The following is a 17,945-nucleotide window of genomic DNA, read 5'->3' on the forward strand; positions in this document are numbered from 1 at the left end:
ATTAACCAACTACTTTTTCATACAAAGATGCCAGGCTATACTCTTTCCTTCAGTATTAAATATGATAACAGATGACATGACTAACTCCTACATTTATAAATAATGTTACTGCCACAGAATGAATGTAAATGTATGTTATTAATGTATGGATAGTGTTTTTAATCTGCTTAAAGAATCATTCACATTCATTAATAAATAAAATGGTCACATTATTGTTTGGACAAGTCGGCCCTTTTAATGCAGAATTCTGGCACAGAGTTTTCATAGTAGTGTGTATATCAGAGATCAAACATGATTCAAAGTAGGAATGTAAAATGTTGGCATGATTCTCTCTACCTGATCTCTATTCTCATAGAGAGGTAATCTGAGGTTTTCCCTGAGTTTTCAGATTAGAGATTCCTGAGAGAAGAACCCACTTGATATTCTGTCTTACTGCAGTCACATAATACAAACACATTTCTTTTGATAAATCGACTGAATAAAAAAAATTACACATAATTCTAAGAATAATAATACAAAGGATTGTAACTGAACAAATCAACACAAAGAAATCATGTCTTACAGTAGTGCAGAGCAACCCTGCGTTGGCTTTCATAGCAATGCATAGCCGTAACAGTTCAAGGAGTTCAATTGTGCATAGCAGGAAAATAATACAGCTTATAAAAAAACATCAATAAAATAACAGAAGCCTAAAAACAAACCATACAGAGCTGTTTCAAAAGAATGTTGGGAGGACAACAAAGCAACTGGTTCAACAGGGCACCAAGAAAGAGGCAAAAGTGTTGCATGAAGAAGAAGAAGTGGCAACGTGGATGACTACAAATAAATACTATCGTTTTATGTAAGAGACTTTATAATAATTACACATATATATTAGATGATTTGCCAACTTCTCCTTAAACAGGGGTAAGAAAGACTTATCTAAGTCTACGTGAACCTGCCTCTTCCTAAACGATGTTGGAACATGCCACTATATCATGGAGGGAATGGCATTAGCTGTTATTTGGCCACTAAACTACAATACTACACTAATGTCTTACTCTCAGATAAGCCTTGATGCAGCTGCTGTGAGAGTTAATAGCATGAAACGTTTCCAGACCTACATATCTGATTGAAACACACTCAAAGAGAAAACTAACAAAAGGCATAGGTGATTGATAAAGAAGTATTAATTCTCTTGCTATTGTCTATTGTCATAATAAGATGACTGGCGCTAGCCCTGAGATCAACAACCAAGTGTGATCACCCTTTCCTGATACAATGCTTTGGAAAGGGCAGGGGAGTTAATGAGGTTGCTTGGCTACTGAGAGGATAGGCAAACCGCTGCCTTTGAGGTAGACAGAGAGAACAGGCTAACACACAGCAGCCCTGTGGACTCGGGACAGAGCCAGTCGTCCCAACAGGAAACTTCGGGACAGTGCCTGGCGTCCCAACAGGACCCTTTGGCGTAAACGAGAGGCACACCGCAGGTAAAAACATTCATTAATTCGGCTCCAGCTGATCTGGACAGTCGATTGCAAAAACTGGCAGCTGCCAAGACATAAAGCACCAATTCCCTCCCATTTGTTTATTTCTTCAAACCCCCCGACCCCACCCCCCCCCCCCCCCCCAACCCGCCCCTACCACCCAATCCCTTCCCACTGAGAAAAATGCAGAGAAACATTCACACAGAAGTGTAATAACACAACCTCTGCTTTCGTCGGACAGCATAGCGTAACAACCAGGAATGGACTCTCTTCGTTATAAAGACTATGAGAATGAATTTAAGCTTAGAAAACCTTCCCAATCCGATAGAAGGATTCCAGCTCTTGTCAATGGACTTTACTGGGAGAAAGAACAAAATGATGCAACAAGTGAGGAATGATTTTTGTTGCAATTTCTCTTCACTTGATATGTTTTATGCTTTCATTTCCTGAGTACAAGAGCATTCACATTCCTGAGTGTTACAGCGATTAAGACAAAACACATGACATTCTTTGTTGCAATAAATCTTATCCATAAAACCTGAGGTAGTTCCAAAAGCAGCACTGGTAGGAACATGCCTTCATTTTTTTTTTCCAGTGAAGTGGTTTGATTGGTGTCCTATGATTTCCTCCCGCCCTGCATCATGGAGCCAACCAATGGCCTTCATTCAGCACTCTCGGGGGGCGGCGGTGAGGGGTTCTGCTCCTCTTCCTCACCCTTCTGTGGCGAAGGCTTTCCCTGAGAGCCGGGTGAGGACTGCTGTGCTTTGACCGGGCAGTTGGCGACCATGTGGGCTATGCTCTGGCAGAAATGGCACTTCTTGGGCTGTGGTGGGAGTTTGCACTCCTTGGCATGGTGGTCCAAACCTCCACAGTTATAGCACCTAAACAGAGAAAGGCAAAGGTTAGTATACTGTAATGTGTGTGTTCACACCATTCTCTGTATGTCTGTATGCCTCCACACTTTTATACATTAAGCATATGGGAATCTTGAGAAGTTTCTGTGTTTCGCTGAATTGATTCCATGTCTTTAGTCTTTAACAGCACAAAAGCGGGAACTTTAAAAGTGGTTTACGCAGTGCCTCAAGATGTCCACTAGAGGGCAAACTGTTACACATTCGATGTTACACTTACAACTGTTAAAGGATCCATGAAGCTGACAAATAACATAATACTCATATCTCAAACACCATCCCTAGGTTTACTTTGGTTAATAATATTTACATTTAGAGCTTGTACAATATGAGAGCACTATGTGATTGTGATATGGACTATGATATAACGCCTGATTTCAGACTTGCCTTTCATTTTACCAAAGCCAGTGTATATGCTATTACTTAGAACATTAATACTTAATACTGAATACTTAAGTAAAAATCCTGCAGTTTAAATGCTCTTATCTTTGAATCCCTAGTCTGTCCTTATATCAAGTCAAAAGAAGCAGCTGGAAGTAGCATTCGGGTGCCAAATGCTTTCAGCACTAGTTGGACTATCTTTTCACCCTTTCAAGAAGCCAAGTGGTTTGTGGCCATTGGAGGTGTCTTTGCCTCTGACCCTTTGACACGTGTGCGCGTGAACATGTGTCTGTCCATAGGTGACAGATGGGTGGTGGGCGTGGGTCTGTCACCGTGGTGACACATCCACATTGATGTCCATGTAGATGAGCCACCGCTGGTGCTCCTGCAAGTCACCCTCATCAAATCACTGTGTGTGTGTGTGTGTGTGTGTGTGTGGAGGGGGGCGGGGGAGCTGATCAGAGGCAGCGTGTGCAGGAAGAGGCGGGGGGGAGGCCCTTTGTCTTCCCAAAGCTGCTGCAGTGGCGACCTCTGAACTTTAACCCCACCCCCTGCTACTCTATCCCCCCAACCCCCCCCCAAAAACTGCCAATTCCACCCCACCAACCCCCATCTCACCCCACAACCCTTTCCCCTCCCCTACCGCTTTCACCCTTCAGCACATGCGGTTACCGTGGCAACGGCAACCCCTGACCCTTCGCAGGCACCTACATCTGTTATCAGTTAAATTGACCGCAGTGTTTTTCTCTCTCTCTTACTCGCCCTCTCTCTCTCTCTCTCACTCTGGCATGCCAGGCGTTCAACAGAAGCCCAAAATACAACTGTGAATGAGAGAGAAGAGAGCAAAAGAGAGCACTTCATTATTCTCTGGCACCCGCTCAGTCTCTGTAGCTGCACGCTCTCTGGTGACACATTGGTAGCTTCATAATAGGCACACAGCAGGACTTTTATAACACTGTTTTGGCAACAAGTCTTCATATCGTATCAAATTAATGAAGAAACTGAAGTCACTGGACAATTAATAGCTAAGCATACCACATACACACTGTGTCCATCCTAAACAGCGAGACATTCTTAAGAAGTGCACTCAATACATACCAACTGAAATGAAATGCATGGTGTTCTATGGACTAAAACAACCCAGTGGTCAATAACTGTGCCATACATGTGCATAAGAGCAGCACAGAACACTTCTACACAGTGCAGAGCAGGAGAGAGCGCAAGCCAGATTAAGCGTTGGTTTTCAGTGTGTGTAGGGCTGTGCACACATAACCAAATATCCAAATAACCATTTACAGCATTATCTTTAAAATACTAGTATCCCTTTTTGGTTATTCTGTAGCCTACATGTATACGACCTTGTGATGTTATGAGAAAATATGGAATACTTTCGCATATGCTCACTTCAAATAATAACATTGTCTGTTAGGGGAGATGGTATGCACACTCACAACAATTTGGGTATTTATTTGTGGAGTGAGATGGCTGTAGCGGTCATAAGCCGTATCGGGGCATTTGGCAGGAAAGCACATTAGTCTCTGGAGTTCAAACAACTAACTAGTAAGAAAGACTGGATTGTCAAGATGGTAGACAATTACTGGCTTAACAATTTTGAGTGAAAAGGAAACAGCAGAACAGAAGAAACCTGTTTTCAGCAAGGTGTATGTGAGACATGTCGTTGTCATAGCCAATCAGAGGAGGAGTAGCATTGAAATAACATCATAGCATAATCAAATGCTGTCAAAAAAGGCTGTTAGTCTGCCTGCTACAACAGCTAGCCCAAATGTCTCAGTGCTTCTTTTTTAATTTGAATCAAATGATCACATATCACTTATGGTAAGTAACAACAAAAATGCTTTTTGCTGATAGGCTATACAGTACTCTAAGCTGGGAAACAGACCCTGGTTTGGTCTATTTGTAACCCTGTAGGCCTTTATTGTTCTTATAGAGCTGCCAGTAGTACTGTGTCGTTTGGGGACTATTTTGTCATTAGGAATGAATCTCTTTAGTGATTGAGAAGGATGAGTTCCAAAGTGTTCCTTTTGTTCACTTGGCTTTTACATTTTTTGTTTGCATTACACTTGTTCATGTGTGTTGCGGGCAGGAACTTGCTCCATGATTCGACTGCGGAACAGTCCTGTAGTCCTGAGACCTGTACCCCAAAGGATCTTATTGGTTGGGGTAGGCATCTGAGTTAACTTCATCAAGGAGGTGGGATAACTTAGTAGCCTACTGTACCCCTCTGTGCAACTGACATGCTGAAATGGACGAGAAATGCATGGCACTGAAAGAACGACAAGTAACACACTATGTTGAAACTTGTACATGACTGGGATATTAGCTTAGGCTAATGACTACTAGATGATACATTTTGTTGGAGTACAGTATATTTCCCTGGAGGCTGGGAACTTCTTGTAAAATTGTGAGACTGACTTGAAAAGAATGTCAGGAAGGATATGGGGGCCTGGATATTTATATTTGTATTGTTTTAGAAGTCAACGTTGTGTAATTTAAAATGGACGGTATAGTTTCAGCACTATGGTACGCTAGGCTACCAATCAAACAACCCTTTATCCTGCCATGGGCTAAATTTTTTGTGACAAAACGTTACAGTTCTATGCACAAGCTTGTACTTCATTCCCGATATAATCTCCATTTACGGCCAGCCCCTGCTAATAACTTAACACTTGATTGTGGACACTGCTGAATATTCCAATTTCAAACATGGTTAATAGGCACAGCCCTATCTGCGTCTCCCTGGCCTCCCTGGACCCTTGTGGGGCCCTAACAATCACTGCTCCACCTCTGTCAACATGCGGAGCCTTCACTCTAATCAGAGTGGACAGCGATGCACACCAGTACACCTCTGACCCCTCGCAGTGCCCTTCGCTCCCATGGAGCCAGCACTGGGTGCCCCTGGAGAATGGGAGCTTGGAGCGGGGGAACCCCAAAGGACAGGGAGGCTGTGGAGGCTTTGTTGTTGTTGGTAAGGCTTTTTGTGTGGAATCTTTATCCGATGTGGCCATGATGTTTGTTTTTAAATACTTTAGTGACCTTCATTTTGAATGTGTTTGTAAATCAAATTATTTGATGTATTTTAACGCTTAGTTTTTAGAAACGTTTTTAAACAAGGGTTTTTAATCATACTTCTATCTATAGTTTTCAACACATTTGTCTATCGTTTTGGTGGCTGTACTATTGATAGTGAAAGGCACCCTCAACATTTTATGCAAATCTACGTATTTCTAGTGAGTATGTATTTTTTGGCAACGCAATCTAGTGGTCTACCATGGATGCTGCTCTCCAAGCTCTCACCTCAAACACCTGACTAGGATAGGGGGAAGGGAACCGATAAAGAGAACACCAACATGGAGAGAAAGAGAGAGAACAAGAGAGAAGAGAGGAGGAAGGGGCTGGATGGAGATTTGCTGAGTATGTATACCCCAGTGGACAGATAGTTTAAACAGCTATTGATCCAGGTCATCGGCAAAGCCTGTCCATGCGACCCTAAGCAGCCCCAGAGGGCAAGGTGGGAGTGGAGGAGGGGGTTGAGACGATATAACAGCGTTACACAAGGGATCAAACAGGCAAAACTGGCCGTTCCTCTCTTCGGACTAAAATCACACACCAACAACCAGGTTGAGCAACCTGACCATCGCACCTCTGCCTTTCTCAGAAGATATTGTCTTAAAGATGCATATCTCCAGCATGGTAAATAACTGGAGTTTAATTTGAAACAGCTCAAAGGGGACTGAGGGGCACCCTTGTCATGATGGTTAAATGGCAAATATCAGTGGGAATGGCTAAATGTGTATTCTTATTCTTGAGGATCCAGAGAGAGACTGCTAAAAACATTTAAATTATAAAATGAAGCTTGTCCACAATGCCTGTTGAGAATCATGTTTCTAGAGCCATTAACCGATACAAGTGTGTCTTGCAAAAAACAATACCTCTCATTAAATCTGTGTTATAAATTCCCTACCATGACCTTGCCTTTTGGAATTATGAGATTTTAGGACAACTAACTCGGACCAAATAAAAGTGTCGACTGCTCTTCCAAAGTCTTCCACAACCCAAATCTCAGAGGGAGATAAATGTATTGCCAGAAATGGACAGAGAGAAAGAGAGGGAGAAAGAAAGAGAGAGAAGTAGAAAGAGAAAGAGAGAGAGAGAGAGAGAAAGAAAGAGAAAGAGTGAACATGATCTCACCTGTCTCCTTTGGACCGACGTTTGTGGATGCTCTTCCCTTTGGGTCTCCTCTCGCTGCCCACACAGGCGGCTCCCTCTGGCCCTGTGACCTCCACGGACTCCAGGCCCTTGGAGGACTTCTTGAAGGTGAACTCCACGGCCTCGCCCTCCTTCAGACTGCGGAAGCCCTCCATGTGCAGCTTGCTCTGAGAAAGCAGAACAGCCCATGAGATTTCATTGGAAATGCAACAGAAATGCAATGGACTCTACAACTCTTAAACATCACGCAGCTAATATGACAAATTCCAGCTACCCTGACAACTGAATGAGTCCTATTGCTGATCCTCACCTAGGCTGAACCATCATAATGAGTTATTCTTGATAATAATCATAACTGGCTGTTTTATGCCTGGTTACCGTACACCATTCTTATGCCTGAAGGTTCAACATGTAAAACTCATCGCCCTTTATCAAACATCATATGTGGTGGTGATTTTGCAGGAGATTTTATATATATATATATAAATACAGAATGTAAGTACTTATATCGTTATGTAGAATTAAAGAATATATGTCACTCAAAACAAAATCAAAGTAATTGAACTGAATGTGCATTGACGTTTATTGTTGAATTTTAACACGAGTTTAACATGCTACCTTTCTGACATTTAAACTGATTTGTGCCCTGCTCATTTGCAAAACTGGCTTAATTGCTTCAAAACATGAGACCAATCCATGGGGTGGCTTTCTATCTGTGTCTCAGAGAACAAAAGGACAATCCCAGTGAAGAGAAGATGATAAGATTTGTGAGATTTGCAATGCCTCACACAACAGTTCACCAAAGCAGGAATGTGTGTGTCTCTGTTTGGAATGCTGTGCCTTTGATGGGGGATGGGGGACTGTTATCCTATCAGGTTAACACACATTTACCTAGTGCCACACACACATGCTCACACACACACCCTCCCCAGAAACCACACACACATTCTCTTGACCCTTCACAAAGTGACCACAGAGAGCTTCCCGATGAAGTGAGATTGAGACTTGTAAGCATTCCTGACCTGCTTGCATTTCACTTACTGAAGTATTATGGAGTTTCGGTCTAAAACTACCAAGACACCTTCCAAAAAAGGATGCAAAAATCTTGCAAACACCACCAACAGCTCAGTTGGCACAGTTTTGGCGTTATTATTGGTGATTGGCTCTGAAAGTTTTCTTACATTTTCACAGGGTGTTTTGACCCAACAACAGAAATACACAGTGCCTTGTCTAGAGGGCTTTATTTATCTGTCATATCATCACATATGATAGCAAAACTAATTGTTCATAAAACAACATTTGACAAAAAGTGACTCATTGTTTTGTACTGAAATATGTGATAGAATAAAGAATAAATAACTCTTTATTCCTTTGTGATACCTCATACCTGTTACCATCTATCCATCACTGAAATCTAGGAAACATAATGCAGTTGGCTTAAGTAGTTTCAAAATATAAAATAGTCTATGTAGGATTTTTAAAGCACCTTATTAATATGATTCCTAAATCTTACGCTGTTAGCACGCGTTGCACTACTCCAGCTTATGGTTTCAATATTCATAATTCTTTCAAGAGTGCTCCAGTTTCTGCTACTGTTACTAGTATAACTTACATGTTACATCACCATTATGATACAGGTGACCTGTACAGGTGGATACACAGAAATGAAAATACAAAAAGGACAGATTACTTTAAAAACTACGGCTGTAACTGTACTGTGAAAGTAAAATAAAGGCCTTGAAATAAAAAAAGTTGTAGTTCATGTGAGGAAAACGAGTGTGGACTTCCTGTCAGTGTGAGTCTAAAAACAAGCCCCTTTTTCTCACTCCGGCCCCAGGACCAGAGCCAGGCGGTCATTAGGAAGAGTACACGGACTGAACCCCCCACCCCCACCCCCACCCCTGTGTGTGTGTGTGGTGGGGGTCTTTAAAATGCAATGCTGCCCGGTGGGGGTTGGGGACACACTGGGATGTTTTATTTCCTCCACGTGCCGAACGCAGGCAAACACTCAAACTAGAAGCCTGTGTGTGTGTGTGTTAGTGTGTTTGTAGGGAAGGCTCTGCTGGCTGGCTTCGAGCCCAAATCATAATATCTCTTTCAGAAGCCGTAATCTCAACTTTCAATCCATTCCTCCAGTAACATACTCTATCTGACACTCAACTTCTATATAAAATCTTTCAGTAAAGGAAAAAAATTGCTTTCTTTCACTTAGATAGTCCTTAGCAAGCACAGGATTTCCCCCACCCTCTCTCTCTCGACAATGACTGACACTGTCCCAGAAGGCAGTAATAGTGCCTTGATTACTTCAACTCAACAAAGGATCTAGATCTAAGAGCCAGAGACAAAGCCCTTGTTGTTATTGAGTGCCCACAAAATCTCCACGTCTCCGAAGATTAACCAAAGGACAAAAAAGGCCCCTGAGTGTCTCTGATAGAATGTTATAAGATAAGGAGGAGTGAATCTGGGTAGCAGTTTAATGCCGTCACAGAAGAGAGTCCTGCAGCACATGGTAGCATATGGGCCACGGCATGACAATTTAATTACCAGCAGATTACCACAACTTGTGAATGTGGCTATTACTACTAGTACTTGTGCTTGAGAACTGGGTTGGCCCCACTGCCAGTGTAAGGGTTGTAATCTGTGTGTGAAAGGACTGACCAAACATAACTGGTGATCCATAACTGCAGCCAGGGCAGATGCAACTGTCCCATTTTTCACGTTTGTCCATTGTGTGTCAGTCATTGCAACCGTTAGCCCATTTCCCTCTCGTGTGTGTGACCCCGCCACCCCCAACCCCACCCCTCTGCCCCCGATCCTCTGACATAACCCCATCCCATCACCTGCCCCCCCCCCCCCCCCCCCACACACACACACACACACACACACACAAACAGCCTTGTCCATGGGATCAACAGTGGCCAAAAAATCCAAAGGTTCCAAAAAAGTGTCCCATTTGGTGCCTATCTTATCAAGCCCAGTGGTGGAGGGTAAGTATGAGAACATTTAGAGAAGATGAAGATGACATGAGAACAGAGAGAGAGAGAGAGAGAGAGGGGCCCACAGAAGCATGGGTGGTAGTACTCATCAAGCCAAGAGGGCTTTGGCCAAGGACTATGAGAGTGCTTCATTGGGGATGCGTGTCCCTTTGTCTGTCCACACAAAGGCCAGCGCAGCCCAGGAGTTAATGTTCCCTGACACGCGGCCCCTAATCTCCTGCCTAAACCCTCCATCACACCTCCATCAACAGCCACCAGGCAGCCATGTTGGAGTCCACAAAGGAAGTCCAAGGCCCAGAGAATTCATCACAATAAAGCGCATGTATCATCTATGGCAAGTCTGAAGTGCAGAAGTACACACAGAAAAACAAAAGGACTCTCTTCTTCTGTTTCTCCAAATGCAATCTGCTGAACAAGTATCAATCAATCAATCAGTGCTATCAGAAAACGACCCTCTATCCCACCGCGCTCTTCCATTTTAATTCAGCTCCAGCATTTATCAATAGGTCATAGATCAATAAGTCATATTTTGCAAAACGATCAATCAGAAGTGCCTGTGTAAGAATTCATGGAATCTCAGGCAGGCAAACACAAAAGACAAGAGCTTGATTAGTTGAGTGAAGGATAGAAATGAACAGCCTGGTCTGGATAGAAGACAACAGGCACTTGGGGTAACAAATGTTTCCCCGGCTGGGGGTCTGAAATGGTGTGAGGGGAAAGTGAGCAGAGATTTAGAAACAATCTCAAATCTTCTGCCCTTCCCTGTGGCATTAACATGTGTATAGGGCAGTCTGTCGGGGGTGGGAAGGGCACCGGGCACAGAGGAGACGTCAGAGAGCTCCTAATGACTTTATTACAGGAACTGAGAATGAATGGGGGCAGAAGGAGGGGGTCTTTCTCAATGAGTGACCACTGGGCCTTTACCTTATCAATGGAGAGCTGAGACAGACTGGAGGCTCTCAGCAATGTGGGAAATTGGGATGGGGGAGGGTGGGCTGGGTCGAGTGGGGACAAGGCAGTCAGGCAGCCTTACCGGTACTTTTCCATAGAACAAGGCCATGCAATGAGTGCTGGACGAGAACTGTGAGGGTGAGGATGTCACTCTTAATGTGTGACCTTCACTTTGACTTAAATGGGGACTAGGAACTGAATGAGAAATAAAGCAAAGCATATATCCATGTGCTCACACAAACATCAGATATCCATGTGCTCACACACATTTACACTCTGCAGCACATGATGGCCACTACTTTCTTTACAGATATAAACAACAACCAACGCTTCCCTGAGTCTCCTAAAATAATGTCGCCTGCTGGGCTGGTAAATAAATGTATGATACCGTTCACGTGAATATGGACTCAGACGCAAACCAGTATAATGCCCTATAATCAGATAGTGAATAAGAAAAAAAAAGTTTTGAGGGGTCACACTTGTGAACTCAAAGACTCCAATAATACTAATACCTTATTTTCTATAAAACTAAATTATGGGGGAGATGAGAGGGAACTTAGATAAGTCACTAGCCGTGGACACATTACTCACCTGGTGCACAAACACATCGACCGGCTCGTCCAGTGTCGCACCCTCCCTGTTAGTCATGGACAGGAACCCGAAACCCATCCGAACATTGAACCATTTGCATATGCCGACGCCATGGTAGGATTGAGAGTCTTCCTCCGTGTCGGGACCATCATCTTCTTCAGTTTTCGTACAGCCCCCTATAGAATTGCAGTTTAAATGAATAAACGTCCTCATTGAAAAAACAAAAAACGATTTTGTCCGCCGCGTAGAAGCTCAGACCACACACAGACTGGTACTGCTTAAATAGTAACATAGTTGGAGCTAGAGGGGGAAAATGTCTTATTTATATTATGAGAGCTAAATCAAACTCAAAAACGGTAATAGGCCTACAATATGTCCACCCAAGTTAATATGTTAAAAGAACAAATCTTTAGAACTACATCTCTCAATAGCCTAGGCCACACTAGTATACACAACTTATTCATGCTGATATTTCCTAAAGGGCAAACCCCCGGAAAGGGCTCCACAAAAGAACGAGAATGAAGAACGAATGAATGAAGTAAATAAGGCCTCAATACAACAACATTGGGTGGCAAAATTGGTTAAGTTGGATTGTACTGTCCTAGTCTGATACATGCATACGACAGAACACAAACACCAAAATCCCGCAGACATACTCACACACGCACACCGTGTTTAATGGATTTCGAATCCCCTACGACTCTCAACCACCATTTGGCCCCGCTCATGGCCCAAGACTTGAACCGTTGCAATATAACACGAATCAAAATCAAATCGAGCAATCGTTTACTTTTTTCAACTTCACCTGTAAAGTCCTCGGTGGAAACAGAGCCCATCTCGACTGATATAATCTCCTGAGAAATAGTATCCTGTTCTCGCCCCACCGTGGTGGCCCTTTGGCTGGTTGGCACTCTCATGTGAGGAACTGAAGGCATCAAGGGTGCTCTTCGGAGAAGCCAAAGCGCAAGAGGGGACACAAACAAAGGGGGGTCGCTAGCCCCAGCGCCAAATAGTGGGAGGGTCGTTGCGAAAGATTTGTTGAAGAATCCTCCAAAATCTTCGAGACAATGACATGAAACGCAACCCCTCCCCCACACACCCACCTCCCCTTACCTCCTACAGCACACCTTGACACCACCCAAAACGTGAAAGTTATAGAGGTATACCTTCTGCCATGGCTGGCCCCTCTCGGAATCTCCTTCCCCGTCTCCAGTACAGATGTTTGGCCAAACGAGACAGCACGTTGCAGTTTGCTCCACACGTAGATCAGTTGGCCTGCTCATCTGTCCCCCTCATCTCTCATCTAAAACACACACTCGACCCCCAGTTGGTTTTCGGTCAAGTCCACGTGATTCTGTATCTCTCTCTCCTACTTGATGAATTACCCATTCTGTAGAGGACTAGTGCGTTTTCACTGTTTGACCAATCACAAGCCGAGGCTACCAAGCATCACTGAAACAGCCAGAAGATGCCCGTCTCTCTAAATGACGTCTTTGGGAAACCTCAGTTTGCAAACTACTTGCAAACTCAGTCTGGTTAAGTGACATTTAAATTAGAGTAAGTTAGAATGAGCAGATACCTCTATTCACATTTGTATCCAAAACATCTTACAAGTATTAATTGTATTAGGTCCTGAGCTCAGGAAATCGAACCCCTGATTTGTTGTGCTATTGTCCTACCACACGAGTAACAGGAGCACTGATTACCACACAAAAACAAACATCACTAACTGGCACATTCGAAAATATTACTCAGTCCATGCAAATTGCACTTTTCATAAGTTGCTGTGTATATCAGGAATGAACTAAGCAACGAGGCACTTTAATGCTCTCAATACAGACGGTTGGGCTGTTTACATCTCTTTTAGTAGCCATGTGCGACTGTTGCTTACAGTGAATGTGAAACTAACAGGGAGGCCAGTTAGGCTACATTGTAGTGGGCATTACTTTTTATAAACAAAACCAGTTCGGTCGAAATTTAACAAACCAAAAGAAATTGGCCATTGATAAATCAAAATATATTATTCAGTCACCTCTTATATCGCTGTGTCACTGAACTGATCTAGTCTCTGATGTTACCTTTTCAGACAAACAAACGCAATACAAATAAAAGGGCGCCATGACATAGTTGCTGACAGTGGTATTATTTTAACGCAGTTATGCAATACATTTAATTATGTGTTAAATGTACAATATCGCATTAAATGCCATTGCATTAATTGCACTTGTAATTAAAGAGCTGCTATCGTATAGTCAGAGTAAATGTCATTCCTTGAGATCAGAATGTTATTATAAATAATAGGTGGAAATAAACTGCCGAAAAATATAGCCTATTTTACTTAAATACTTCAAACTTCACAGGTTTGACGTTTTTATTGAAACCCCTATACTGCCTGTTCAAAATGTTTCTGGTCGAGGTCTAGTATTTCTGAGACGACTTGGGTTAGTTATGTAAATCTTTTGCATATTTCTCGTCCGTCACGATAAAATGTAGAAATCCAAAGACAAATGGATACACCCTAGAGTTTTTAAACGACAATATAAGTACGTGATCAAGTGTTTATAAAGTTCAAAAGTACTGTCAAAATCCTTTACATCATTTTTAAAACGACCTTAGATAAATTACATCTCTTGCGTTTTCTAACGAGTCAGACGGTAGCCTAATTGTAGTGATTTTTTGGTCTGTTGAAACACTGTTAGCCTACGCTGTTACTTCAGAAAAAAAAACATCTGTCTTCTAACAAAGACAACCATTCTCCCAAAGCCCAGACAAAATTAGTTGAAAAAGAACTATTGAAATAATAAATATATTTTTAAAAGTTTTTTTTCAAAGCGGATATGGTTATTTGTCTTTATTAGTTTTACATACCAATTTGAATCACATCAGCTTTATTTTATTTGTATGTTATCAATGTGTACGCAAGTGGGCATAAGCAAAAAATCCAATAAAATCAATCTGATCGTACAGTTTGATCAGTGGAGTGATTTTTTACAGCCTAACGCAATACACATTTAAATAGCCCACTAGTATCGAAAAATGTAAGAAAACTTCCACATAGGCCTATAGCCTACACAATGGTTCTAAATGAGGGGGCATGTATCACAATCAGTCTAGCTGGAATTGGACACGTTAGACATGCATGAAACTAACAGCTCTTGCCATCAGGCTTTGGAGAATATAAATAGCGACAGTTGTATCATGCATATGCTAACGAATCCATGGGGGTACAGAAAGGAAGAGTTTGTCCAGTTAATTAGATAACCAGCTGGTACCCCAGGCATTGCAATACAAATCAGTTTATTGTTTACATTTTTTTGCTGAACGGTTGTGGATTAGCTGTAAATATGACCATCTGACAAGCAAAAGTCTATTGATTAATGGATGAGTGAGTCGTTTGTCTTAGTTGTTTGTCTGTTATTTCTGATTGAAGATGAATTGAAATACATGTATAAAAAATGGGAATTTAAGGAAAATAGTAATTGTGCCAATAACACAGATATTTAATTTCTTACTGTAACTATGTGAACTTTAAGGCTTATTGAAAGGTTTCACCATATAATATATAATCTTTTTGTAATTTACCTATCGTCTTATAATATTATGATATAACAATATATACTTGAATTGTGTGATCTAGCCTTTTTGACCTTATTTATGCGCTCGGACAACATCTTTTTAACCAGCCTTGCCATTTAGTGGGACACAATGGTACATTTCCATGAAGACCCTCTTATCCTTTTAATTCAGAGTTGCTATAAACAAACACATTTGTCACAACTTATCCTGCTGGGTATCACTTATGTCTCACTACATATTTGTTATGTTTTATCACACTTCTTAAACTTGTGCCTGTGATTACACAACACATTGTGTAGACTTCTATTAGCTTTTAAATAATTATTCAGCCTCAGAAATCACTATCAGTGGCACCTGAAGGAGGGGTAGATCGTCTTTGAATATTCCTGACAGTGTTGCACATTGGGTTGGATGCCATGATGTATATAATTAGAGAGAAACAAGATTAGCATTGCAACTGAAAACAAGGACATTTTATATAAATTGTATCCATGTATACTCAAAAGAGCCAGATAGGATGTAATGTACATAATGTACATATATGATGTATGCATAGTTATAGATATGATTATTGTTATGAGACTGTAAACGCGTCGATATAGGACAGAGATTGGATCTGTCAGGACCTGGAAAGCCTCTTCTCCAACGTTTACTCTCATTGTAAATGTAATTTATAATATAAATACCCACTGTCATGATGATTTTAAAGCTCTCTGTTTCAAAAAGAATCATCTTATCATATCATATCATATCATATAATTTAATATCGTATTGCATCCCATCCCATCCCATCCCATCCCATCCCATCCCATCGCATCGCATCGCATCGCATCGCATCGCATCGCATCGCATCGCATCGTATCGTATCGCATCGTATCGTATCGTATCGTATCACGTATTTGATCTTATTTAGTCCAACTGAACTACTTTATGCTGTGGAACTCTGTGAAACTCAGTGAAAGTGCCATATCATCAGCAGCGGTGACTGATGTGGACAGGTAAGATAAAGAGCATTGATTCCATCCCCTCCCCCATCTTACTATATCAGTGTTACACCAGATAATCAATATCTAAATCGGAATGCTGATCAATGCTCTAATCTGAAAATATTGATTCTCCAGGTCATGTGGGCAGCTGTTTAAAGTGATTCACACCTGTGTGCGGTGTTATGAAAATGCATGAATATACCTCCAGCAAATCCGCAATAGGCTAGGGTAGACATGTCTGCACAACAACATGAAATATCAATACAGTGGTGGTGGATGGCCTTGTGTGTGCAGTGTGCAGAATTGCGAGGACAAGCAGTCCTCTGAACACTAATCACTCTCACACCCACCAATCACATTGATCAGCTGCTGCAAGGTGATCGATTCTCCCATTCCCAGAACCATCACTGGCCCACTTCTAAGTGATACTGATGAGGAAAGGAGCGTGTACAGTGGCTTGTGATTGGGTAGGTTTCCATAACATAGCTTGGACGTTGCTTCATGGAGCAGATTGTGGGACAGTGAGAACTACTGTGGTTTCAGAACCATGGACAGCACCTTCATAACATTCATGGGAGTGAGTAAAGGAGGCATAGAACACTAAACTGACGAATACTGTGGTTAATCTAGACAAATTAACAATATAAACAAAATACTGAACTGTGGTATGGACCAGATGAATTGCATATAACTTAGAATGAGGTTACATGTTCCTTGGTCAGTCACAACACAAACTTTGATTGATCATCTCAGAGCTTGCAAGCACAATTCAGTTACGCCATATGGGAAATATGTTTAAAAGGACTTCAATTGTTTATTTTGTTCTTCCGATCCATAGGGGTAATTTGATTTTGATATGTTTGTGCCTGCAGGCATGGAGCAGCCTCTACTTTTAAATGATGATATAGCGCCCTCTAGTGCTCTCTAAACTAGTCGTCAGCGGTGAGGTTCATTCGTTTTCACGCTTGTGTACACATCTCTGGACATCCTTATCTGTGCCGCTCTTAACGTTGACTTTATTCAAGTACAAAATCAAATGACGTTTTTCTGAATCCAAAGTGGTCATTATCTATGGCTTTTCAGATTAGGTATTATTGTGAAATTGAGAAATACATTTGGATGACGCCAAACCAAATAATATGAAATATACCCTTGTTTTCACGCTTCGCCCCTGTGCTACAGTCAGCATTATTCAGTGGCACTGAAGTATTGCCCCAGTTCTAAACTTGCAGATTTATGTGCACCACTTCTATGCAACTCTGTGGGAAAAAAAGCTAAAAATCATCCCCCCTCAAAGTGCTTGAGGGCACTCCAGTGGAGAGTGCTTACATAAACGCAAAGCATTACTATTCCTGTAGTTTTATATGGCCTGCTTGTGTTCTGCACCACTTAGAAACAAGTGCAGTACCACACCAAATGGATCCTTTACCAAAGGCCGTCACTCTGGGGTATCTATCTCTCGGATGCAAGGCTGTGGGATGAAAAGGTGTACAGGAGACAAGACAGGTTTCAAAGTATGTGGACACCGACACACACACACACACACACACACAGAGACCAACACACAAACACTACATTTATGTACAGTATGTGTACAATAGCCTATGTATGTAATAATAAATCAACAATAAATGAGTAACACGCAGGCCTCCTTCTCTACCCCCCACATTCCAAGACACACCCCACCCATGGGCGGATTATGAAACTATGGGCCCCTGGTCATGGACGGTTAAAAGGGCCCCCTTCCCTCCCTGCACGCTCGCAAAACATTACTAAAATGTAATGACATTTTTTTCAACAGCACAATAACTAAATTCAACTGTACCTCAACAGGATTTACAGCGTACAACACATACACAT

The 17,945-nt window shown here is 41.9% G+C and overlaps 1 protein-coding gene across 1 annotated transcript; it reads right to left on the minus strand.

The window, feature by feature from the left end:
• Positions 1-2,127: 2,127 nt before the first annotated feature.
• lin28aa (lin-28 homolog Aa) lies at positions 2,128-12,359 on the minus strand (the record flags this gene model as incomplete). The annotated part of the gene is made up of 4 exons (XM_080858014.1): positions 2,128-2,347; positions 6,968-7,152; positions 11,524-11,699; positions 12,329-12,359. 4 exons carry the CDS (start codon positions 12,357-12,359, stop codon positions 2,128-2,130), a joined length of 612 nt encoding a protein of 203 aa, XP_080714140.1.
• Positions 12,360-17,945: the final 5,586 nt, after the last annotated feature.

Source organism: Sprattus sprattus (assembly GCF_963457725.1).
Source record: "Sprattus sprattus genome assembly, chromosome: 19".
Lineage (NCBI taxonomy): Eukaryota > Metazoa > Chordata > Actinopteri > Clupeiformes > Clupeidae > Sprattus > Sprattus sprattus.